Source organism: Delphinapterus leucas, chromosome 8 (genome assembly GCF_059928025.1).
Source record: "Delphinapterus leucas isolate spDelLeu-1000000601 "Yukka" chromosome 8, BTC_Dleu_Yukka2, whole genome shotgun sequence".
NCBI lineage: Eukaryota > Metazoa > Chordata > Mammalia > Artiodactyla > Monodontidae > Delphinapterus > Delphinapterus leucas.
In genome coordinates, this window is record NC_143136.1 from 65,817,583 (window position 1) to 65,843,370 (window position 25,788).

Here is a 25,788-nt window from a genome sequence, read left to right on the forward strand (position 1 = left end):
TGTTGAGGAATCTCCTAAGCCCAAGTGGCAAGTACACTCACCGCCTTGCTTCTCAGATTGATTTGTGATCACAGTTTTAAAACCTGTACCAGGCTTGGCCTTCAAGTGCTAGAACTAAACCTTAGCTTCTCCTGAATTAATCTTACACCAAGAGCAATCCCATGTTTATACTGAGACTACAGAGACTTATACAGTGATTGGTGTTGAGTATGTGCATTTGTTTCCATCTTCCTAAACCTCTCTTCTCAGCTCAGGACAATTTTCACAGATTTCATGATTCAATTTTTTTAGAAAGCATTTATAATAATTTTATTGAGGTGTAGCTCACATACCATAAAAATCATCCTTTAAAGTGTAAATTCAGTAGTTTATAGCATATTCACAGAGTTGTGCAATCATTGCCATTATCTAATTTTAGAACTTTTTATCACCTCCCCAAAAAACTTCATTCCTTTTAACCATTAACCCCATAACCATTAATGGTCTCTCCTCACTACCCCCTCCCCCCAGCTTCTGGCAATAGCAATGTACTTTTTGTCTCTGAGGGTATGCCTGTTCTGGGCATTTCATACAGATGGAATCATCCAGTATGTGACCTTTTGGGTCTGGCCACCTTCACGGGGTTTTCAGAGTTCATCCATGTTGTAACATGTATCTGTATTTTATTTATTTTTATTGTCGTATTCCATTGTGTGGATACGCCCCATTTTGTCAGTCGACAGACATTTGGATTGTTTCCACTTTTTGGCTATTAAGAATAATGCTGCTATGAACATTCAGGTACAAGTTTGGCGGGGACATGTTTTCAATTCTGTTGAGTACTTACCTAGTAGTGGAATGCTGAGTCATGATTCATTCTTTCATGAGTCACTCTATCCTGCTTTTGAATGTGCACATGCAGTGTCCCTTATTTTTCACTACATTCTTCGAAATTCTTCTCAACTTTCGTTTCCATCAAAATATATACCTCTTCTTACTGGTTTGAATTTATAGAAATAACAGAATAAATAATCTTAGTCAAATACTTTAAAACCCAGGGCAAACCAGCAGACACATAGTCAATTAACTATATGAATTTTGTTCAAAAGCAACAATTTTAGCTGCTTGTGGCCAGCAGAATGGACTGACTTTGCTCTTCTTTTTCATAATTATAAAATTCCATAATTCTGAATCCATAGGTAGAGATGTGTTCTTATTTCTAAATATGCCATTGCATGGCTTTCAGCAAATTTTCTCCCATGAACTATTGCTATATATCTAGTATTTATAAGATGTTTTGAGTTCTCCATGTTTGGAGAGGCTCCTAAAAGAGTCCTGGAATTTATGTCAGTAATGTTTGAAATTTTGTACTTAAATCGCAGGAGCTTGCCACTTCCTATTACCTATGGCACCCTCACTCCTGGCACATGCCTATATCTCTTTCTCCGTGTCTACATCAGGGTATAAAGGAAGGCTGTGAGTTATTTAAGCTGATTGTATTCTCCTGTAGTATGGCCAAACCAGGCTTGTCTTTGCTGTATGATTTGGTATGATTGGTATTCCTTTTTAGAATGTAAGGTCCTTAATGACAAAAACTGTGTTTTCTCCTTACTCTCACAGCTTTAAATATCTGATATAGGAACATGCCCAGATTAACTATTTGGTAAAAACATTTTAAATGAATATGGGTTAGCAGATTTAAAAAGAAATACGTTGATACATACCATGGCAAAAACCAGACTCATTTATGTGATAAAAACATAAAAATGCATTTTTTCAGAAAAGCTAAATTTGCATTATAATCCTTTCTATAATTTTACATTGCAAAATGAGTTTCTGTTGTTTTTAAGCTGGTTTTCCACCTTAAAAAAATACATAGATTTCTGATAAGGGTTATTCTTATACCATACCCAAATAACTAAGGGGAAAAGTCATCCATTTTGCTCTAAACATAATTGAAGTAAATTTTGTTTGACATGGGAAGAGGAGAAATCTGTAAAAGAATAATTAGTTTCAGCTTCTTTTCACTACTTTTTCTGAATCTATATAACCTGTGTTGTCACTATTGTGATTTGCTTAATTTTTATGTTTCGCATTGGAAAATAAAAGAACAGACCGTGGCTTCTGTTAGCTTATCCTCCCTCTGTGTGTCATGATATCACTTAATATACAACCTTTCAAGTTGTTCACAGTGGGTTGACATACTAGAAGTTGGTGTGTCCCAACTCTCAGGCAATCCTAATGCAGAAGGACTCATTTTTATTTTCCAGTGGAGGAATTATGAAGTTATCTTGACTCATTGAAATAATAAGTCTGTTATTTTTAAAATAGGAACAGTTATTTTTTATGCTCTTTTATTTAGAACATTCCAAAATAATAATATATAGAAGTTTGCATTTTTTATTTTTTATTTTTCTTTCCTGTAGTTCTTGTAATGTTTTGTATACACATGTAAGTTAATTAGGGAAGTCATAATTTGAATGCCTATTATAGTGTTTTTACTTTTTAAATGGAATCTATCCCAAACCTTTCCCAAATTCCTTTTATCTTCTTTGTTCTTCTGAAACATTTGCCTAAATTGTTTTTAATTCAAAATGGAAATATATTTTTTTCTGATTCATAAAGGTATATGTATTTATTGTAAGAAAATCTAAATGTGTAAAATAGAGTAAAACAATCTTCCACCACCTCACTTCACAGAGATGAGTTTCCTCAAGAAAGAGAAGCAGAGGGTGTGAGTATATTATGAGATGTCAGACAGAAGAGGATCAGGTGATGAGAGAGGCAAGAAGGGAACCTGGAGAGTGGTGCTATCAGAAGCACTGTCATAAAGATTTTTAAACAAGGAAAGTTGAATTGAATTGCACTAAGAGTAAATACAGATGAAAAATAAAGGGAATTAAACATATTTTCCATTAAGTTATCACTTTAAGATCTGTGAAGTGTTAAGTTCAAATTCTTAAATAAAGATCATTAGAGAGCATGGAAAATAAGTCATGTACGTAGTAGTCACTTAATAAGTGCTCATTCAACATGATGATAATTCTGTGAACGCAGTGCTTCTTGTAGTTGAAACCAAAATCTGTTTTATTATTACTATTACTATTATTATTTTTTTCAAGTGCCGTCCCTGGCTGGCAACCACTTAAGGCTTTGTTTGTTTCTACTTAGGCCTCTCATGTAAGGAGCTGAAGGGGAAATAAAATATACAGGATGAAAAGATGGCAATGTTGCCTCCCCCAGGACCTCAGAGCTTTGTCTACTTCACAAAACAGTCTCTTGCCCTCATTGAACAACGTATTGCTGAAGGAAAAACAAAGGAACCCAAAGAAGAAAAGAAAGACGATGACGAAGAAGGGCCAAAGCCAAGCAGTGACTTGGAAGCCGGCAAACAGCTGCCCTTCATCTATGGGGACATCCCTCAGGGCATGGTTTCGGAGCCCCTGGAGGACCTGGACCCTTACTATGCAGACAAAAAAGTGAGTTTATTGTGCCTGCAATGGTGTGGTCTCTGTTTACCTCTTTTGTACAGAAAAATATTTTAAATTGAGATTAAGTGGAATTTAGTGAAAAGCCACATCATGACAAAAATGTTTAGTTAAATACATATGTAGGCTCTTTCAGAATATGTACTTTTACTAATTTTTCATCAAAACTGGTTCTGTCACTGGCATACTATTTTGATTTTTTTTTAATTTAATAGCGTTTAGTATAATGTTCTGCCTTTTGGGACATAACATAAGTGCATCCTGGTAGGAACAAAATAATTGTCAGTTTGAGAAGTAAGACCTGGGGATATGTCCAGAATGCATTTGCACGGAGGTGACAGGTGAATCCATGGGAATATATAAAATCACTCAACTAATAATGGGATTTAGAGAGCCACTCATTTAGGGGGCTGGAGAGAAAGAGTCTGAGATGGTCAGAGAGGCAAGACATTATAAATCAGAAAGTTTTCCATTATTCAAAAAAAAAAAAAGGAAGAGAGTATCTCATAAAATTATTCAGAAAGTTGAGGCTGGAGAAAGGCTATTGGAATGAACAAGGAGGATGAGTTGGTAACTTTTTGGAAGCAGTTTGTGTTAGGTGATGGAAATAAAAGCAAGATAGCGGTGGATAGCAAGTAAAAAGAGGAAGTGGGTGGCAGTCGATGCATGCTGAAAAATTTGAGAAATTTCCACCAGAAAGATGGTCACTTGAGGCAATGAATAAATTGAAAACCTTTTCAATGTAGGGTATAAATAGCACGTTTGAAAGTGGAGAAAAATTATTCTCAGAGAAAAATACAGAGGGTCGAGTAAGTAGCTAGTTGCTGATGTTAACAGACAAGGGATAAACCACAGGTCAGCTTGTATTTGCATTAGAAAAATGGAGCGAAGCCTTACTGTGTGAGCCCTGAAGGGCAAATAGGAGGATGAATTTGAGTCCTGATATGTTGAAGTAAAGGTTGGCACATCTGAGGAAATGCATGTTAAATCATATCAATATTTTCCGTACTACAGGAGTGGAAATTGTCCTTTGAGAGTCAATCTTGAGAGCAGTAGATCTGAGAAGGTGTTGATTGCATTAAGGAAAGGGGAGAGTTTGAAACAACTGCTATAATGGTTATTCTACCAAGAAAATGAGAAGGGGATTATAGTCATTTCTGAGACAGTAGCAGATACAACCAGATTGAACTTGACAAAGAGGAGACAGTAAAGTATTAGATCAGCAGGTTCCATAACTTTCTCCAACAATGCTTTGCTGCATGGCAACTGCAGAGTTATCTTTAAGAGGTCAAGAAAGGCAGGATAAAGTCCATTAAAAAAAAACTATTTTGACTTAAGATGTAAATAAAAGAGATTATTTATTGATAACACATCTAGCAAATAAAATAAAGGGCACTGAAATGTCTTAAGAAGTAGAAAATGTGATGAAGTTAATTTTGATGGTAGAAACACATCTTCTTTGGGATAGTTGCTGTGAATAGCAATATGTAATATTTTGCTTCACGTTAAAGCCAGCATCTCAGCAAGCTGACAGCACAGAAGGAGAAAGCAGAATACCTGAGAAGCCTTTGAGATACTACCCAGCATTCCAATTAACCAATCAGTATTCTGACACAGGAAGGAAGAATGTTAACATGTATTCAGGATCTCTGCGTCAGGCACTAGACTTTTTATACAAATTAGCACACATATTTACTATAACTTGGTAAGACAGGAAGTAACAAAGGACCTGGGGAAAATAAGTAACTTACAAAATGCTACATGCTAGTAAGTTTTGTCACAAATTTTTTAGTTCAAGTTGATTTGACTCCCTACTGAAATATTCTGTTGTATAACATCTCTTAGTTTAATTTCTGTTGTATAGCAATCACCATGCTCACAGCTTTACAAAAATGAATGGAAGAATGAATGGGTAAATAATGAAACCGGCAATATAGAAAGTACTTTCTCATTTTAATTACTACTTCATCCTGAAAAATGCCTGGCTCTTCATGGATACCTCCTGCATGTCCCATTTCTCAAGGGGGCCTGAATATTACTTAACCAGGAACCCCTGAAGGAGGAAAGGAATCTTTCTGAAATAAATCCCAATTCAGAGATAAACTAATATTGGCTTAAAGTGACTTGAGAGGTAAGGAGAAAATGTTTGTATTTGGATGGAGGATTAACTAATGGAATCATTTTGGGTATGTGGTAGACAATTTTAATGGAGAATATTTAGGGGTGGGACTCCAATCCCTCACCTTGGCCCCAGCTCCTTTCAAATATGACGTCAACCACATTAAAAGCCTAACGCACATCTGCATCAGTATACTTGGGTAGAGCTAGGTCAAACGAAGTGATCTATTTTTCATGGTCCTCTATTAACAGATGAATAAATACCCACAGGGATTACCGAGTCTTTTTAATTTTTTGGTTTCGAGCTTTAAATGATCAGCTTTTTGTGCCATGTCCTAGCCCTTCAATCATTCTTGATTAAAGTAGTTTTGACTTCCACTTGCAACTTCAGGATTGGCTTCTGTGTGGATTGATTCCTTAATGTTTCGGGTTATTCACACTAGTTGACAAGAACTTTATTTCTGCTACATTATAATCACTGCTTGGACTAAAAATCTAAATGACTCCTGATTTGACCTGGGTTCAGATTTTATCTTATATTTGAGTGTAATTATCAATGCTTTGTTAAAAAAAGGACACTTAATAAACTAATGATAGAAGTTAGGGCTTCATTTTCATGTGTGATGAATATATTAAGCGCTTTTGAAGAGTTTTATGCAGTGCCTTTATTATAGATGAAAGTTTGTGTCTTGAAGAAAGAATAAATTACCAATCACCCTCTGCTGTGGGTATTAAGAGGACAGGTACAATGTCTTATTATCTTCATATCACTGGTGCCTTATATGTTGCCCAGAATATCAGCAGCTGTTCCTACCATTTACTAAGAATTTACAATACACCAGAACTTAAAAGCTTCACAGACATGAAGTGCTAGCTCTCAAGTTGTGAAATGGTAGATCAGGTATTTAGAATCCTATCTGTCCAACTCCAACGGTTATACTCTTTAAGTACCTTAACTCTCTAATTTTATGTTCAATAAATTATTAAATAAGTGAGCAATATTAAAAAAAATTTATTCAGACCTTGACATCTATGTGTTTCCTAGTAGGATTTTAGACTTTGCTAAAGAGACTCATTCTGCTACCCAAAATTTCATAGGCATATCTATTTTTCCCACCTGTAATTAACTCCTGGTTGTTTATAAACCTAGACAATCCTAAAGAAGTTTTTAATGAAAATGAAAATTGGGAATCTGAATTTAAAAATAGTAAACCAGTTCTTTTTTTTAAATTTCAAGGACAAGGTAACTTGATCTTGCCAAGTTGAGGCAGTAATATGATTTTCACATTAGCTCAGATGACCTCTGGTTCATGAAGTCCCCTGATTATTCTGACAGACATGTGACCACGCCCCCTCTTTACTCTCATGCTCTGCCATTTGTATTTCTCTGTATGCTACCTGTCACATCTTGCCTTGTATTAGAGTTATTGTGTTCTTATCACTTTTCTAGGAAGCTCCTTGAATGCAAAACTCGTGCCTCATTTATGTTCAAATTCCTTTCATTGCCTCTTATGCCATAGTTGCTCACTGCACAATTGTAGAATATAATGGCTGAACGAATTTTAAAAAGCACAGTGTATTGAGATTTAAGAAAACAATAGTTGTACTCAAAGGTGAGATACTAATTTTAAAACTAATTTTCAATGTAAAAGTGAACTTTATGTTAAATTATGTTTAATTTACTATACATAACTGGTATAGTAAAAGAGACCAGGAATATAAAAGGGCTTCTGAAAATAATAGATTCTGTTTGTTTTCTTGGGGGCTCTGCCACATACAAGAGCAAGATTACCCAAAGTTACATCTCCAGTTTGGTGAAAAATATTTATTACCAGAAGCTCCCTTATAAACTTATATAAAATTCAGAATGAACAACAAAAAGACCAAATTAGTGTCTTCTAGATAACACAAGGAATTTGTTTGCTAACCACAGAAAAATAAGACAAGGATTTGAACTTGGTCTTTCTGATTTCCAAGCCAACTCCTTCGGTTGTTTTAATGTTTTGTTATTGCTGTTTGTTTGTTTGGGTTTCAAATTTTTCAACTAAATACCAAAGACATGGAAAATGTCACTCATTATGCAATGGTTGCATAACATATTTCTTAAATGTTTGGTTCTATTCGTATTATTTCAAAAAATTGCCATGGATAGTAGCAAGCAAGTCCTTTAATTTATGTTCTTTTATTTTAGCTGCTATTGGTATTAACATCTAAAATAGGAAAATCATACTGAGTAGTAGGATTCTTTCAACTCTAATATTCCTTAAATTTATGAAAATATTTTTGAAAACTCATATTTTGGTACATTTGCTACTAAACCTGACAATAGCCAAGAAGTATTAAAATTCTCTCAGTGATATGATAAAAATCAAGGATAGCTAGTATCTATTTGGTTTGCATAAAATGCAATGTAATGAAAGAACTAAGCTGTATTTTAAAATACTTACAGTGGCCACAAGTTATTGTTACTGATTTGGATGTTGAAGGGATATGAAAAAGTGAAAACTGTATTTTGAAAGCTCTAAATAATACATGCTCATAAATGGCTCACTTCTTACTTTACTGATGAAATGGACAATGGACTTGGAGTTCATTGGCCAACATGACGTGAAGAGCTGCATCAATGGTATTGGAACCACATTGCTTGAGTCTGATGGCAGTGTTTCTTTAATATGACCCTACCACATGGAGAGGTAAATTGCAGATATTAACCTACTACATTGAAATTTTGGAGTCTCAATTCATACTGTTTTCTTTTTACTCCTGCAGACTTTCATAGTTTTGAACAAAGGGAAAGCAATCTTCCGTTTCAATGCCACACCTGCTTTGTACATCCTCTCTCCTTTCAGTCCTCTCAGAAGAATATCTATTAAGATTTTAGTACACTCATATCCTTTTTAAAATGCTTACTTACAATGGTTCTTTAAAATGCAGTTTTAAAAAATTTTTTTTTAAATATAGATTTTAGTCCTTTTGTACCTGAAAAGACTCTGGTTTACCAATCTCAATATAATTTGGTGTAGATCTGTAAGTAGATTGGGAGAATGGCAATTTTAGTATTTTAGGAAAAATTGCTTTTGTCTGTTACTCCCTTGTTCAAAGAGATTTTTTTTTAAGTCTATAGACGTGCTTAGAATTTTTTTCTAAGGAAAAATTGTTAGCATTTCGACAAATGTCTTTATCAGATATTCAAAGTTTCTACCGTGGTCTTTTATCATATTCCTTGATTCTAAGCTACCGCATTCAGCATGCTTATCATGTGCACTATTCTGACGAATTGCATATTTATGACCATGAGTAACCCTCCAGATTGGACCAAGAATGTAGAGTAAGTGGGTTTAAGTACATTTTAATATAGTCTTAGTATGGTCATTTTTATCCTTTCCTTTTTATACCAGGAAGTTATTGCATCTATAAATATTGTGGTGTTTATCTTCCCATGTTACATAGTTGCTTTTCTTTCAATTATTTTTCTCTCCCCTACAATATTAACCTGCAAATATTACAATAGAATAATACGTGCTACAGTCTTTTCTAGAAAAAAGACCTTATCAGATGCCCTGCTTTGTTCTTAGACATGCCACATATCTCTTGTCCTTGGGTATATTTCTGATAGGAACAATGCAGGAATTTTCTAAGCAGACCTAATACCTGTGTTCTTACTAATTTTTAAATACCTCTACTTTCTGAGAGTGTTTCTGATATGTACATTTTAAGATTTTCTGGAAGGACCTTTACTATAGTTTATTCTAATAGTTAGAATGGGTCCATAAACCAACAGCCATACTCCAATAGATGCCGTCCTTTGGTTGATCAGAAAAAATTAATTATAAAGATTCACATGGTATTGTATTCTTTTCACACTTAATATCCCAATGGATTCTTGTGCCTAGGTACACTTTTACTGGAATATATACTTTTGAATCGCTTGTAAAAATCCTTGCAAGAGGCTTCTGTGTAGGAGAATTCACTTTCCTTCGTGACCCTTGGAACTGGCTTGATTTTATTGTCATTGTTTTTGCGTAAGTACTTTCAGTTTTTTGAAATGCCAAACTCATGAAAGTCTCAGACAGCACAGTATTCCAGTAAGAACAGACTTTTGGGGTTTGACTTTTCCTGCATATAATGGTTGCATTTAAAGGATACTGTATGAAAGTTAGTCATCAAAAAAATATTAATATTTTTTCAGATAGAGCGTTTTCTACTCAAAAGTGTGTGACATCATTAAGATAGATGGTCTTCCTCCATGCTCAGTACTTGGATAGATAATATATGTGGTGCCAGTTAGGGTCACACTTTTTCCAAGTTCTTATTTAAAATCTGGTAAAACCTATAAGAAAAAACTCAGGCATTTATTATAAGTACGGTGCTCTTTTTTTAAATTAACCTATATTATTCAAAAGCTAATAAGTATATTAAAATATAGAAATAAATCTTTTTATAAGGGCTGTCACTGCATACTAAACCTAACATTAATGCATTGTGTATGCATTACATAGGCATCCACAGTTTATTTTCAAGGGAAAAGTATCACATTAAGATATAATTTTAATTTATTCATATTGCTGCTCTTTTCCTAAATATATTTGTCAGAAACATTTCTTTATTTTTTAAATCTCAAACCTATATACAGTATTTTCCCTCTGTCATTTTGAATTGTAAAAGTAATACATGTTCATTGGAGGGATTTAGACAGTACAGAAGGGTCTTGAGATTTCTAGTCTCCAATTCCCGCACACCTGCCCCACCTCTTTGTCCTTCAGGCTGGCTCTTTTTGTGGTCATATAAGACTGCTGTAGTGCCACCCACCACCTGCTAAGACAACACTGTGTCAAAGAAGGCTGCATCTTCTCAGGGGTCTCCTGTTTTAAATTTATGTGCCATAAACTTTACCATTTTTAAAGTACAAAATTCAGTGTTTTGTAGTATGTTCACAAAGTTGTGCAACAATCATCACTTTCTAATTCCAGAATATTTTCGTCACCCCAGAGAGCAGTCACTTCCATTCCCTTCTCCCCCCGCCCCAGTCCCTGGAAACCACTCAACTGTGTTCTGTCTCTGTGGATTTGCCTATTCTAGACATTTCACGTGAATGGAATCATACAATATATGACCTTTTTGTGTCTGGCTTCTTTGAATTAGCATACAGTTGTCTAGGTTTGCTGCTGGTATTTTATAGAATATTAAATATCTATATTACCATAATATTGAAGTTTAGTAATTGAAGCATTTAATTGTTTAGTTAGGCATTTATGTGTATGAAACCATTTTAATAATACGTTTGTATTTTGCTCACATCAAATGACTCAAATCAAATCAAATTAAATTAGTAATGATAGAAGCAAAAGACTTGCAGAACTGTAAATTTAAATAAGAAGTTCCAAGCGTAGGAAACACCTTGACTAAAGGCACAGGTAAGTATCATAGACTCTATCTAAATTCTGAATAACTCTGATTTAATTCTACAGGTATTTAACAGAATTTGTAAATCTAGGCAATGTTTCAGCTCTTCGAACTTTCAGAGTGTTGAGAGCTTTGAAAACTATTTCTGTAATCCCAGGTAAGAAGTAATTGGTGTGAAGCATTAGGCCACTCATAACTCCAACTATTTTGGGAGTTGTTCTTTGTTTGTGTGTGTGTGTTGTTACCGTGTTTGTGTATAAACTCCCCTATTACAGATATGTGACAGAGTTTGTGGACCTGGGCAATGTCTCAGCGTTGAGAACATTCAGAGTTCTCCGAGCTTTGAAAACAATTTCAGTCATTCCAGGTGAGAGTGGGGTTAAACACCGGGGCTGACTTTGATCTTTTGAAGGAAAAACAAGAAAAACTTTCTCTTACGCAATTTTAATTAAATTTGATCTCTTACGTTTTTCACAATCGTTATTAAAAGTCAGCCTTTGAGTTTAATCAGTTGCATGAGTCTTAGGCGATGAAGATGGCCGTTTGGTTCACATCTCAACTTGAAATTTTCCCTCCTGTCTAACAGTTCATTTTCCATTTTGCTTATCCAGGAATGAAAATTTCAATTTGTTTTATTGCTTTTCATATGGTTAAGAAAAGAGATACAGAATATCAGCATGGGGAGGATTGCATGACATAATGTTTTTTTCTTTCCTCAACAAACCATTTCTTAACTGAAAATTAGTAAGTTGTCACTGTGTGCTGCAATTCAGCCTCTTTTCTGTTTTGGTGTCGTTTGAGATGTTTTGTCTGACGAACATTCACTGAATTGACACTTTTTAAAAATTATTTTTTCAAGTGAGTGTGGATATGGTTTGAGCAACCAAATTATTCATTTTGACAGTTTGGTTATTCTCTGGAAATATTTAAAGTTTTTAATCACTTGCTGTAATATACAGAAACAAAATATATAAAACAGCAAGTCCACCCTTTTGAGCTGGTAGACTTTTTTCCATCTAGGTTATTTAAGATCATTGGTTTGATAAAATGCATGCATTTCTAGGAAAGCTTGTGTTTTATTTTCGTTTCTCATTCAGAGGCTTTATTTCATTTTGAACACCTATTTCTCCTCGTATTCAGGCCTAAAGACCATCGTAGGGGCCCTGATCCAGTCTGTGAAGAAGCTTTCTGATGTCATGATCCTGACTGTGTTCTGTCTGAGCGTGTTTGCACTGATTGGACTGCAGCTCTTTATGGGCAACCTGAAGCAAAAATGTGTGCGGACTCTGCTTGAAAATAATGAAACAATAGAAAGCATATTGAATACTCTCGATGAAGAAGACTATGGAAGTAAGAATGCCCTTGTAGTTATTAATAGGTTGAAATAGGGCTAAGAGCATTGTTCTCTTCTGGCAATGAAATGTTGCTTTCATTTTAATTATTTCAAAATCACTCAAATATAGAGAAAGCTGCTGCAATGTGAATTTGGATCATGTTATATTTTCATAAATTTCCCTGGATCTAAGCTTTCTAGTGGTTCTGGTATTAAGAACATGGGATAGTTCCATAATTCTCAATTTCTGTAAGATAAAAAAGAATAAGTTTGCTCTAGAAAAATAAATTTAGCTATGAATTAATGATATTGACCATTAAATTTCATAAGTTATATATTTATATACTGTAGTTTTATTGAGTAATTTATACTTACGTTTATTTTATAGTATAATTTATTATATAGTAATATAATTATATTTTTACCCTTGTATTTTTCTTATAACTATAACATTGTACAGTCATGTTAATCATGTTATAATGATATTATCACATATTAAAATGTTTGTCTCAATAGTATTTCTAAAGATTTGTATAAGCAGAACAGTTTATTCAGCTTTATCAGCACTATCCTCATACTATAACCAATGATGAGTTTTACAGCTCTTTCTAATGGCTTCCCTCAATCTAGCTAATGACCATCATAGTTTAATTCATCAGAACTAGTTCTGTAGATACCATTTACGATGATCTGTATGCACAGTCTCAGAAGTCTACTTAATTCACAAGTGTATTTTAGAGTATCTTACAGAAAGCATAAACGGCATGTTTTCTAAATACTTATCCCCTAACACAGTTTCTCTCACCAGAGCTGATGAGTTTGGGTGAGAATGAAATCTAGCAAGATTGTAATTTCTGTCTAACACCTGCAGTGTGTCTGTAAGATGTTGCCCACGTGAACCCATAAACCTTAATAATTAGATCCAGAGGTAAGGTGGACATGCAAGTGCCTTTGATAGAAGGAGATCAGGGAGTAAAGTTCAGGTGTTAATTCTCCTTAAATAATAAAGAGTCGTATACATCATTTTTTTTTTTTTACTTTACTCAATGTGTTTTTTCCTACTCACTGAGTAATATAAAGGCAAATAAAACCTAGCTAATATAGTAAAAGACTGTAAATAAAGAAAACTGAAAAAAAGGAAGCCTAAAACAAGAAAACTGAAGGGTTTCAAAGTAAAATTTTTAATGTATATATTTTTTACTACCAGCATTTGATGAGGAATGTAGCATATTTTCCTTTGCTTTTCTTTATTTTTTCAGCTTCTGATTTTTATTAATATGATCTTAAATTTCATTTCTAGTTTCCAAAGGATTTTATTTCTTAATTTATATACCATGCAAGTTATAGAGCTTACAGGTAATTGCTGACATTTGTACTCTGTTTTATGAATCAGTTTACAGCACTTACTTAAACTTGACTTTTTTTTAACTAGGATCATTACCAGTCCTTTTATTCTGAATCTTGGTCTCATTCCTGAGTTCATACTTTGAGTGATTTTTTTTTTTTTTTTAACTTTCTGGAATTGCTTCAAGCAATTTTTTTCAAAAGGAGTAGAAAAAGCTCTTGGATTTTGCAGTGTATCTTCATATTGGGTTCACACATGAGTGAATGACAGCTTAGCTAACAATGAAATTTTATACCACAATCTTCTCCCTCAACTCTATATATTATTCTTGATTTTCTTCTGAAATATAGTTTCACAGCAGAGATGATTGTGTTCAGTCCGAGTTTGGTTTCCTACCTGTTTTCTGTGTCATAGAAGCCCAATCTCACTGCAATATTTATTCAAGTATTCATCACATGGGTTTATTGAGTGCTTCCCTGAGCTAAGCATTGTACAAGTTTCTGGACCTGTAGCAGTGAGTATGATAACCTCAGCCTCTGCATCCACAGAGCTTATCTTCTAGGGAGAATGAAAGAGTAAAAGGAGGAGAACAGACAAATAAAAAATATTGCAAGTTATAACAAATGCTATGTGAAGAAAATAAATCTCATGGGCTGAGATACCAACTAAATGAGAAGCCCTCTCTGAGGAGGTGGCATTTAAGCAGAGATCTCAAGGATAATAAGAAGCCATAAAATAGTGTAAGTGTAAATGGGAGCTGTTCCTTGAATTAGAAGGAAGAGCTTGTGGAAAAGCCCTGAGACAAGAAAGAGTATCATGTGTTTAAGGAATGGGAAAATAGCAGTGTGGTTAGACTTTAGCAAAGGAGAGGCAGAATGGCAACAGAGAAGGTTAGAGAAAAAGGCAGGGGTCATATCATGAAGAATGTCTTAGCCCATGGAAAGGAATTTGGATTTTATTTTAAATGCAGTGGTTTTAATCACTTTACCATATGGGGAGCTGATTGGGTAAGAGTAGATGGTAGATTAGAATAAGGAAGACCAGTTAGGATGATGTTTCTATCATTCCAAACAAGACAAGGTTGTGGTTTCATCTAGAGTGGCGGCAGAAAGTGAAAAATGTGAGTTCAAAATGACACCTATAGAACCCACTGATGAATTAGAGAGGAGAGAAGGGCTTGGGGAATCTCATCTACGTTTCTGGCACAGTAACTGGATAGGTGGCAATGGGAAGTGAGGGAAGAGCGGGCAGGTTTGTAGGAGAAAGTCACTATTAACCAGTTAAAATTGAGATGTCATTGGGATATCCAAGTGGAGATAGGAAGTAGACAATTGGAGATTTAAGCATAGAGATCAGAGGAAATGCCTAGTTTGGAGATATACACTTCGAAGTAATCAGCAAAGGGAAAAGATATGTACACACATATACATCCTTCTGAAAATCCTCATGTTTATAAGTAGGTAGACAATGGGAAACCTGGTGTTTAAAGCAAATTTGGTGTTTAGAAGATGCTCATCTCCACAACCCTAATGTCTAGAAGGCAGGTAGAGAGGAGGACCCCAAAAAATATGCAGAGAAAGAGTGGCCAGTAAAGCAAGAAGCAAAGATATAAGTAGGAAAATCAAGAGAAAAAAGTATGTTGAGAAAAGGGAGTGCTTGTGTTGAATGACGCTGCAAGATCAAGGATTAAGATCAAGATCAAGGATGATGAGGATAGAGAAATGTATATTAGCTTAAACAACATGGAAGTCATTAGAGAATTTCATGAGCAAATTTTACTAGAGTGGTAGGACACAAGGTTGGATGAAGGTGGTGACGGGTGAATAAGATGTCAGAAGGAAGAGAAGACAGTATGTGTAGACAATTCTTCCAAGAAATTTGGCTGTAAGGGAATCAGAATAACGGGCAATGGCCGGCATTTTTTTAAAAGATGGATTTTGATAGGGATATTTTTCTAGTGCTAGAAATGAATGAGTAGTAAAATATGGATTAATAATTCAGGAGAGTGGGGGAGAGCAAGTCCTTGAGAAAGTGGGAGAGCGAAGGGGAGAGACATCTCCACCATAGAAGCAGGAGGAAAGATGGAAGAGCAGGCTCCAGCGTAATCAGAGGAGGATTAAGTCAAGCCCAGTGGCTTTTATTTCCACAGAAAAATGTGAGATGGGATCATTGGCTGGGAGTGCAAAAGAGGAATTCTTCTCTTGGTATTACATTTTCCCTTTACATGTTAACCTTAAATTCTCTTGAGGCTAATTATCCTAATAATTTACTGTTTATTTGTTTGGGAATTATTTTCAAGTGTTCTACAAGACCAGAGTGAGCTACTCCCATTGCTTCACCTTTCACCATTCGTGTATTGAATTGACTATGTTAGCCCTGCAACATGCCCGTACAGGCAGCTTTAGAGCCTACTTTTATAAAGCAGCTCCTCAGTGATTGGTAAATGTGAACTGGTATTTCTTTAAAGGATAACTCTAAAGTAATCCTTCCATAATAAAAATATCTCAGAGGTTTATGTATAAAACGTTGCATGATCACCTCCTCCATCCTCATTTTGCCATGCCTACCCTCCCCAAGGCACAGGATTTTCTGCAAAAATGAACACTGAGAGTTTTCACCCCAAACTAAGAGGCCTTATTGGTTTATTTGTGTCTTCTAATATTTGTATCTTCTACATAAGACCTAACGATGGCATATAAGTCAGTTAGTCTTATCTGAAGTTGTTTAATAAGAGCTGCTGCTCTTTTAGCATTGATGTAGAAAGTGTGGGTCACTGTGTTAACTGTTTTACATGCCATAGCCTATTAGTACTAATTCAACAGCTCTACAAAGTAGGTGTTCTTATCCACATTTTACAGATGCAGAAGCTAAATCTTAAAGTGATAAAGTAATTCACCTACATAGGAAGGGGTAGAAACAATATTCAAATCCAAGTACATCTGACTTCAAAGTCTTCGTTCTGCTGTTACTCCAGAGCCTCCTAGAAATTACATCTTTATTTATTTTGACTTGAGCCAGATAGGAAGTTGGGCTCTTATTAAAAAAATTCTTTTTGTCCTTTATACCTTTACTGTATAGGTTTGGATCAGCCCCCTGTATTAAGAATAAGTCATTATAGTAAATAAAGGAAGAGTTATGAGTTCCTTTACACCTGAAAATGGGCACAGAGGGTACCATGAAAGGGGAAAATGTACATTTATTTCAGTTCTGTATCCTCAACATCCAGAACTTAGTAAGTCCTAAATAGATGTTGATTGGTGAGTAAACAATGAGAGAATTTCAGAAAATAAATTTCCTTCACTTACAGTGTTGCCTTGCCAACTGTACCCCTTCTGGAATACTTGGGGCTGAGCTGGGGGCTCTTTTCCTTCTCTTTCCCTCCCCTTCCCCAGCTCCACTTTCTCTCTGGGTTAACTCATCAGGTCCCATGGCCTGACGATGACGCCCATCTTTGTATCTCCATAGTTGATACCTTCACTGACCTCAGACTCATATCAATCCAGTCACTTACTTGACAAATATAATTTAATACCTAATAATCATCTCACGTGGAGCACAGCTAAAACGGAGCTCCTGGTTGTCCTTCAGGCCATTCTGTGCCCCACTCTTCCTTATCCCAGTAACTGGTACCACTCTTGACCAGCTGATACATCCTTGTGTCTCCTCTCTTCCACATACCCCACATGCACTCCGTCAACACATCCCGTCCGCTTGATTCTATCCCCTTCTCTCCGTATCCATGGCTACTCTGAATCGTAGCCATGTCACCTGTCACTGTAGTCACTTAGCTTGTATCCCTGCTTCCACACTTGCCCTCCTATAGTCCATAGTCCACAAAGCAGCCACAGCAACATTCAGAAATGTTAATTATTGTCTCACATCTCTACTTCCTACTTCTGTTACTTCCTATCACACTTACAATCCAAACTCCTTTCCATGGCATGCAAAGCCTTGCTACGTGGCCCCGGCCTACCTCTGACACCACAATCCTCCCCATTCACTGCACTATAACTGGGCTGGCCATTTTGCTTTTTTGTTTCCATATACCAACTTCATTTCTACCTTGGGGTTTTGCTCTTTGCTCTTCACGCTGTCAGGATGTCTCACAAGGGTCCTCGAATGGCTGGCTTCTCTGTAGCATTTAGGTTCCAGCTCGAATGTCATCTCTTTAGAAAAGACTTCCCTGACCACATTTTGTCACATTATCTTAATTTATTTTCTTTAGGGCATTTATCCCTATGTGAAAATACCTTGTATATTTACTTATTTACTTGTTAAGTGTCTTTCTCCATTCCCAACCTCCACCCTTACCTAAACATAAAGAAAGCTTCATAAAATTGATGATCTTATTTATCATGTTTGTCATCATATTCACTGCCTGGCCCATAAGAGGTTATCGACAAATATTTGAAGGAAAATATATAAGAATACAATAAATAAATGAATGCCTATTGCCTGGCACTGGGCCTGAATATGTTTGTAAATATACCTATATTAATTAACTGACCTGCTGTGTCACTCTTAAAGCTTACACTCCATAATGTTATATTGTTCAATTTCTTCCTGAACAGAATATTTTTATTACTTGGAGGGATCCAAAGATGCTCTCCTTTGTGGTTTCAGCACCGATTCAGGGTACGTAATATTTGTTTTCAGTTTAGTCCAAAGGCTGGGGGAAAAAAGAAAAATCAAACTCAATTAGTTTGCTAATAAGAACCTTTGATTCTATATTATTTTCATATATTTCATGGCATTTTTTGACTCATTCTGTCCCACAGTGAGTCCAGAGTTTAAAACTTTCATGGTTAATGCATACCGTACATTTGAAAGCAATACTTTGAGGTAGTGCTTGAATTAAAACAAGATACAAATCATATACATCCTAAGAAAGTAGAAAAAAATTACTTCCAAAAAACCCCACCAAAAGTTGGATGGATAGTTTCCAGCATTTCTTCTTTCTGGGAAGAAGAGTGACAAAATCAACTTTTCTTTCCATCCCCAAATTATACTCATTCTCCCATCAAGTATGGTTCATAGGTGACAGAATGCAGTGACAGTTTGGCCACTCTAAACAAAAGGATCCCATGGACTGGGGTAAAGATATTTTAAGAATGTCGTATTTATGTAAGTACCCATTTTGTTCTTTCTCCCACACACCGACTTTATTTCTGCTGCAGGGCCTTTGTTCTTGCACTGCCCCCTGCCCAGGAGGAGGCTCTGGGTACAATGGGAACATAAAAACAAACAAGATAAGGTTGCTGCTCCTAAAGACACCTCAGAACACTGTGTTTATTTGACATCATGGATACCAATCCACTAACTTTAAAGAGAAAAAAAGTCTTAAACTAGAAATCTCTATGTACTTACACAATTGTTATCTATTGACTGTTCTTGATTCTAATTCACCTCAAGAATAATTTGGGGAGACAATTTTATTCGAGGCCTATATGTCAATCTTTATGGGTACAAGAACTACTATATGACATCTGGTGAAAGTTTCCAAGTCTTAATGATTGATGTTGATACTAATAGCAGCTACCATTTATTAAATGCTTTCTATGTGCAGGAACTAGGCTAGGTAATTTGCATACATTATCTTCTTTAAACTTAATAACAGTCCTAACCTTTGGAGGTTGAAGGAAAATATATAAGAATATATATATATATTTATATATATAAGAATATATATATATAAAATATATTATTTATATATAATATATATTGTGATATATATTTATATATAAATAATATATAATATATTTATATATAAATATATATATATATATTTCCTTCAACTCTTAACCTTTGGAGGTAGGTATTATTATCTTGTCTCACAGAAAGAAGGAACCCGGCCTTGGGGAATTTAAGTAATTTGACAAAGTCAACAACTAGTAAAAAGTAAGGATGGGATTCAAACCCAGTTCTTGCTGACTCCAAATAATGTGTTCTTAATCATTATTCAATATTGTCCCCCTGGAAAGGAAACCTTGAGTTTCCGACTTCTCTGTAGTACCCTTTAGCTTGCATCCTGAAGGTACTCTGACTTGTGATATCCTTTTTCACATGTAGTCAGTGTCCAGAAGGGTACACCTGTGTGAAGGTTGGCAAGAACCCTGATTATGGCTACACGAGCTTCGATACTTTCAGTTGGGCCTTCTTAGCCTTGTTTCGGCTAATGACCCAGGATTACTGGGAAAACCTTTACCAACAGGTGAGTGCCAAGAGAAACATTCATTGCATTCATTGCACAAAAATCTGATGTATGTTCCCTACCAGCCTTATATATGAGATGTTTTATTCAATTTAGAATGGAGAAAACTCTATTGTCTTAGTACTAAAATAGACATGTTCTATTTCCAGCACTATTAGAATGGATAGTTCTTAAATCATAAATTATTTTCTTACTCTTCTGGGCTTTTTGATCTCTAGATCTCTTTCCCCCTTTCTGAATATAGCATCCCACGGGGTCCTAGGTAAATAGCAAGAAATATACTGTAATGTTCTCTCACAGCACTCCTACACACGCTATGCTTTCCACACTTGCCTCCCTGCCTGCAGTGCCCTAAACACCAGGCTCTCCTGTGCTCACTGTTCTTTATTTTGTGCACTCCCATGTACAGTTGTTCTGGACTGAATAGTATCTCCCCCATATTCATATGTTGAAGTCCTAACTCCCGGTACCTTAGAATGACTATATTTAGAGTTAGGGCCTTTAAAGCGGTAACTAAAATGAGGCTATTAGGGTGGGTCCTAAACCTATCTGATGTCCTTATAAGAAGGAAACATTAGGACATGAGTAGAGATACACAGACACACAGAGAAAATACCTTGTGAGGACTCAGTGAGAAGGTAGCCATCCACAAGCCAAGGGGAGAGACCACAGGAGAAACCAAACCTGCCAATACTTTAATCTTGGATTTCAATCCCCTAGGACTGAGAAAATAAATTTCTGTTGTTTAAGTTACCCAATTTATAGCATTTTGTTATGGCAGCCTGAGCAAACTAATATGAGAATGGAAGACTCAATTCATGTCTCTGAGTTTTTCTCTCTCAACTCACTTGTTCCTTCTTCTACACTTCCATGCCCTTTGTTCTTCAGTTTATAGCATCCATCTCTTGTACTGGAATTCTTCATTCATGTGAACATCTCCTCTCTAACTTACATGTGATCCTCTTGGGATTGTGGCTCTATCTTTTCACCTATATGTTATCAGTACCCAACCCCAAGAGGAAGGAGATCAAAAATGATTATTCTATATTATAAAAAATAATGAATCACTTCTCAAATTGCTACAGATTCTTCTTTTGGCCTGTTTTATGTCTGTTTAATTTCTGAGAATATTATAAATGAATGTAGAAATTATATAAAAATCTTACTTCACAGGAAAAAAAAGAAATACAAGTGACTTTTTAAGTATGCAAAAAGATACTCACCTTTACTGCAAATTAAAACTGGAGTGACATATAACTTTTCACCTGTCGGAATGACCAAAATCAAAAAGTTGATCAAAGGAGAGATACTGTCTGACTAGATGTGGGGAGGTAGACTTTCTCACACATTTCTGGGAACCACTGGAGAAGATATCATGGCAATTTCTATGAAAATTAAAATGAATATACCTGTTGACCTAAGAATTCCACTGCAAAGAATTTATCCAAAAGAAGAAATCAGTAACAACAGTAACTGATAGAAAAGGCAATTGAGTTACCATGCATCAGCGATAGAATAAAGAGACTTATTTTTCATTTAATATCTGTTTGTACCATTTGAATTTTTTACCATGTATTACATTTAAAAATTTTTAATAAATGTTGATTTAAAATACATAAAAGATGAATGCATAAATTCATATAATAAGGCTATCTACCTTGTGTTAACATAATCATTAATACTTCTTAAAGATATAATTTTATCAGTAAATGATACTATGGAAATTGTCTAGTCCTATAATTTGAAAATGAGTAAAGCAGCTAGTTTTTGAGTAATTTTCAGATTCAGGGAGAAAAAATCCAGGGTTATTATTATGCTTACTAATAGTCAAGAATCAAACTTAATTTCAGTACAAGCTTAATTAATTGCTATATCTTTTGTACTGAAAAAGTGTGTATTTTAATACTGATTGTTTTCGATGAAGATACAATTTTATTCCTTTATATTTTTGATAACATGAGAGTATACAGAGCTGTACGATTTACATACCTAATATGCCATTCAAGTTGAAATGATTTACCAAAAAAACCCTTTGTATTATTAAAATAATAATTACCATTTTTCCCTAGACACTGCGTGCTGCTGGGAAAACCTACATGATCTTCTTTGTTGTGGTGATTTTCCTGGGATCCTTTTATCTAATAAACTTGATCCTGGCAGTGGTTGCCATGGCCTATGAAGAACAGAACCAGGCAAACATCGAAGAAGCTAGGCAGAAAGAGTTAGAATTTCAACAGATGTTAGATCGACTTAAAAAAGAGCAAGAGGAAGCTGAGGTATTGTTATTTGATTTAAAATTCTTCCTAGAAGTAGAAAAGCAGCGGAAACAGCAGAAGCCCTGTGGCCTATGCTCAGCCTTCCCCGGGGAGATTTTCCTTCCTGGTTTCCTTTCATTTATATAAATGAAAACTGAATTTTCATTCTGGTGTGGTCAAAGGAAGCAATTCTGGATTGAGTTAGAACTGACATCTGCCCCATTCCACCTTCCCACATAATCAGCTCACTCCAGCAAGGAGAATGTTCTAAACTCTTCCTCCTAAACCTGTTACTCACAATTCCTCTGTGTGCATGGCATTATACAAAGTCCCAGAACGTATATGATGTACTTCCCCAGAGTAACAATTGTACACAAATGTTTAGGGAAAATTATTTGATGTTAAAGTTAGATACTCTGTGGGGTAGAAAGCAAAATGTTCATCCGTTTTGGTTAATGTTGCAAGGATTTTAAGATAACGTGTGAGATGTTAAGAAAATCATACTTACGATTGTGGCCACAAATTCTTGAGGATTTCTCCTTACTCCTCCCTCCAAAGGGGTATTTCAGTGGAAGTTTGAGGAGGCTTGTACTAAGAGAACCAAAATTTCAAATATTCCACACGTGTTTGATGATTTGACCTAGCAAATCTCTTCAAGCAATCTAACCTATTTGGGGGAGGGTAGTAATCTGTGATGCGGAGAAACTTTGAAGCAGAAAGATGTTCAGGACAGTATTTTAATAATATTAAAAATCAGAAAGCATTTAAATTTCCAAAAATTAGAAAATGGTTAAGAGGACTATGATATGTTTGTGTCGTGGAGTATTATTTGGCCATAAAATGATGTGTTTTAAGAATATTATGACAGGAAAAGGTATTAATATAACAATATATTAAGTTGTAGAATACAAAATAGAATATAGGATACAAACAATTTAAAAATTATATATATAAAGAGTGGAAGAAATGTTAACACCAATTATTGCTAGGATGTAGGTTTCTGACTGATTTTTGTTTTTTATTCACAATATCTTTATTTTCCAAATTTTTACAAGGATTATTTTATTTTAATAATAAAAATTTAATTTTTATAAAAGGGGTAGCACTAGGCTATCCCAGGAATTTCCTAGAGAACCCCTAAAAGGCTCTTGCATTTTCTTGAGATATTATTCTGTAATAATTCATTTTATTTGCAAACAATTCATTCTTCATTAAAGTATAGCTGTACCTGAATTTATTGATAATATTGAGTTAATTACCCGAACAAGATATACAAATGAATTATCACATGGTTTATGTGTTTTATGACCCAGAATTACCTAAAATTAAAACTTTTACATGGTTTATGTGTTTTATGACCCAGAATTACCTAAAATTAAAACTTTTACGTATGCAATTTAAAATTCCACATATACTACTTAAATTGCTTTACTATATAGTAATAGTATGTAATAGTTTAATTCCAAGGCACAGTATGGCTTTATTACAATGCAGGAGAAGCAATAAGCATATATTTTGTAAGCTCTCTATTCAGAGTGCAAAGAAAACGACATTGCTTCCCTTACAAGGGACGTGATTACATGAACAGTGTAACTGAATTTGTAGTAAACAGGTGCCCCATAATAGGGTTTCCCAGACTTTGGAAATGACTCACTGTGTGTGTAACCTCTTGGTGCAACAGGCAATAGCAATGGCAGCAGCTGAATATACAAGCATTGAGAGAAGCCGGATAATGGGCCTCTCCGAGAGTTCTTCCGAAACATCCAAAATGAGCTCTAAAAGTGCTAAAGAAAGAAGAAACAGAAGAAAGAAAAATAATCAAAAGAAACTCTCCATTGGGGAAGAAAAGGGAGATGATGAGAAATTGTCCAAATCGGAATCCGAGGAGAGCATCAGGAGAAAAAGTTTCCACCTTGGTGTTGAAGGTCATAGGCGAGCACGTGAAAAGAGATTTTCTACCCCTAACCAGGTACCACTGACACCGTCACATGCATATCACCAGAGGTGGCATCATAGAGCAAAGTGTTCTGAGGGAAGGGACCTCAGGAGAGGAGTGAATTGTTGTAGCCACTGACTACAGAACAAGACCCACATCTTGTCAATGCCATGGACTGGCTTCACCTCAGTCCTACCTTTCTCAACCTTCATGTACCCTCAGTCCCCCATGATTGTTTACTCTCACCTACATGCCCTATATTTTCATTTCCTTTATTACTTGTTACACATGGTTTCCTCTAAGTGGGATGATTTTCTTCCTTGTTTGCCTCCTGGCATAGGACCACCCATTCTTTATCCATTAGCTTAGGTGCCACCCATCCACAAAGATTCCTCTGTCCTCTCCACTCTTCCCAATCTGCTCTTCAGTTACCCACGCAGAATTCCTATCCTTTTTATCTACATCATCATTTAAAATTTCTATCTTTTACTACTTAAGTCTGTAAGACCCTTCCAGATACATACAAAATAAAAGTCCCTGCCTTCAGAGATTTCATAATCTGGTTGGGGAGACAGAACTTGAATACATGTGATATCAATAAAAAGAAATATGACAAGAGCAGTCCAAGCTAGTTTTAAGGTAACGACCCTGTCATACCCATTTTCCATTATTCACTATGCCTACCACCTTGTCCTGTATATAGCAAGCACTAATGTTTATTCAATTAGATACTTCCAAAGAATATGCAGTTTCATTTAAACCTGTACAGAGCCACCTGCCCTCAAGCCAGTGGTCTCAGTGGAAGTTATGGGAAATGAACTTCTGTTTTGGGGTGCTTCAGCAGATACGTGTCATCTCTTATTTTTTCTGCAGTCACCACTCAGCATTCATGGCTCCTTGTTTTCTGCAAGGCGAAGCAGCAGAACAAGTCTTTTTAGTTTCAAAGGTAGAGGAAAAGATATTGGATCTGAGACTGAATTTGCTGACGACGAGCGTAGCATCTTCGGGGACAACGAGAGCAGAAGGGGCTCACTGTTCGTGCCCCACAGACCTCGGGAGCGGCGCAGCAGTAATATCAGCCAAGCCAGTAGGTCCTCCCCAGGGCTGCCGGTGAACAGGAAGATGCACAGCGCCGTGGACTGCAATGGTGTGGTCTCCTTGGTGGATGGACCCTCAGCCCTCATGCTCCCCAATGGACAGCTTCTGCCAGAGGTGATAATAGATAAGGCAACTTCTGATGACAGTGTAAGGACGTTTTAAATACCTCAGGCATGGCTCGGCCCTTACTCTTGCATCCATCAGTCTCTCTGCTGGAGGTGCCTTCTCTCTGGTCCTGTGAATGCCTCTGCATCTTGCAATACCTTTTATGTTAGAAACACACCTTTAACTGATTAACATATTCCTCATACTATTGTTATAGGTATCTAAGGTACTTATCTACTGTTACTGTACTTGATTATGAATCATCCCCTTAGAAAACAATTTATAAAAGATCTATATATCAGCACAAAGTGCATTGATAATGCTGATCTTATTAGTTGATAATAGGTCCCATGTCTCTAAGGAAATTTGGATTATTTGTCACCTACTGCTATTTTTTTCAAGTCACTACTTAATATATACCTTATTGCAAGGATCTTATTTGAGTTGTTAATAATCAATAATAGTAATAATAACAGCAGACACATTAGTATTTACAACAGCCCTATGAGGTGATATA

At 35.6% G+C, this 25,788-nt stretch overlaps 1 protein-coding gene across 1 annotated transcript in view; it reads left to right on the plus strand.

Annotated features, from left to right (window-relative positions):
• SCN9A (sodium voltage-gated channel alpha subunit 9) overlaps positions 1–25,788 on the plus strand; it is a 151,026-nt gene that overhangs the window by 61,080 nt on the left and 64,158 nt on the right. The window contains exons 3-13 of the mRNA XM_089916738.1: positions 3,151–3,458; positions 8,355–8,473; positions 8,824–8,913; positions 9,479–9,607; positions 11,264–11,355; positions 12,129–12,338; positions 18,238–18,301; positions 19,736–19,877; positions 21,947–22,153; positions 23,814–24,101; positions 24,942–25,313. Coding sequence (XP_089772864.1) covers positions 3,201–3,458; positions 8,355–8,473; positions 8,824–8,913; positions 9,479–9,607; positions 11,264–11,355; positions 12,129–12,338; positions 18,238–18,301; positions 19,736–19,877; positions 21,947–22,153; positions 23,814–24,101; positions 24,942–25,313 — 1,971 coding nt within the window. The 5' untranslated portion in view covers positions 3,151–3,200. The remainder of the gene's footprint in view (positions 1–3,150; positions 3,459–8,354; positions 8,474–8,823; positions 8,914–9,478; positions 9,608–11,263; positions 11,356–12,128; positions 12,339–18,237; positions 18,302–19,735; positions 19,878–21,946; positions 22,154–23,813; positions 24,102–24,941; positions 25,314–25,788) is intronic.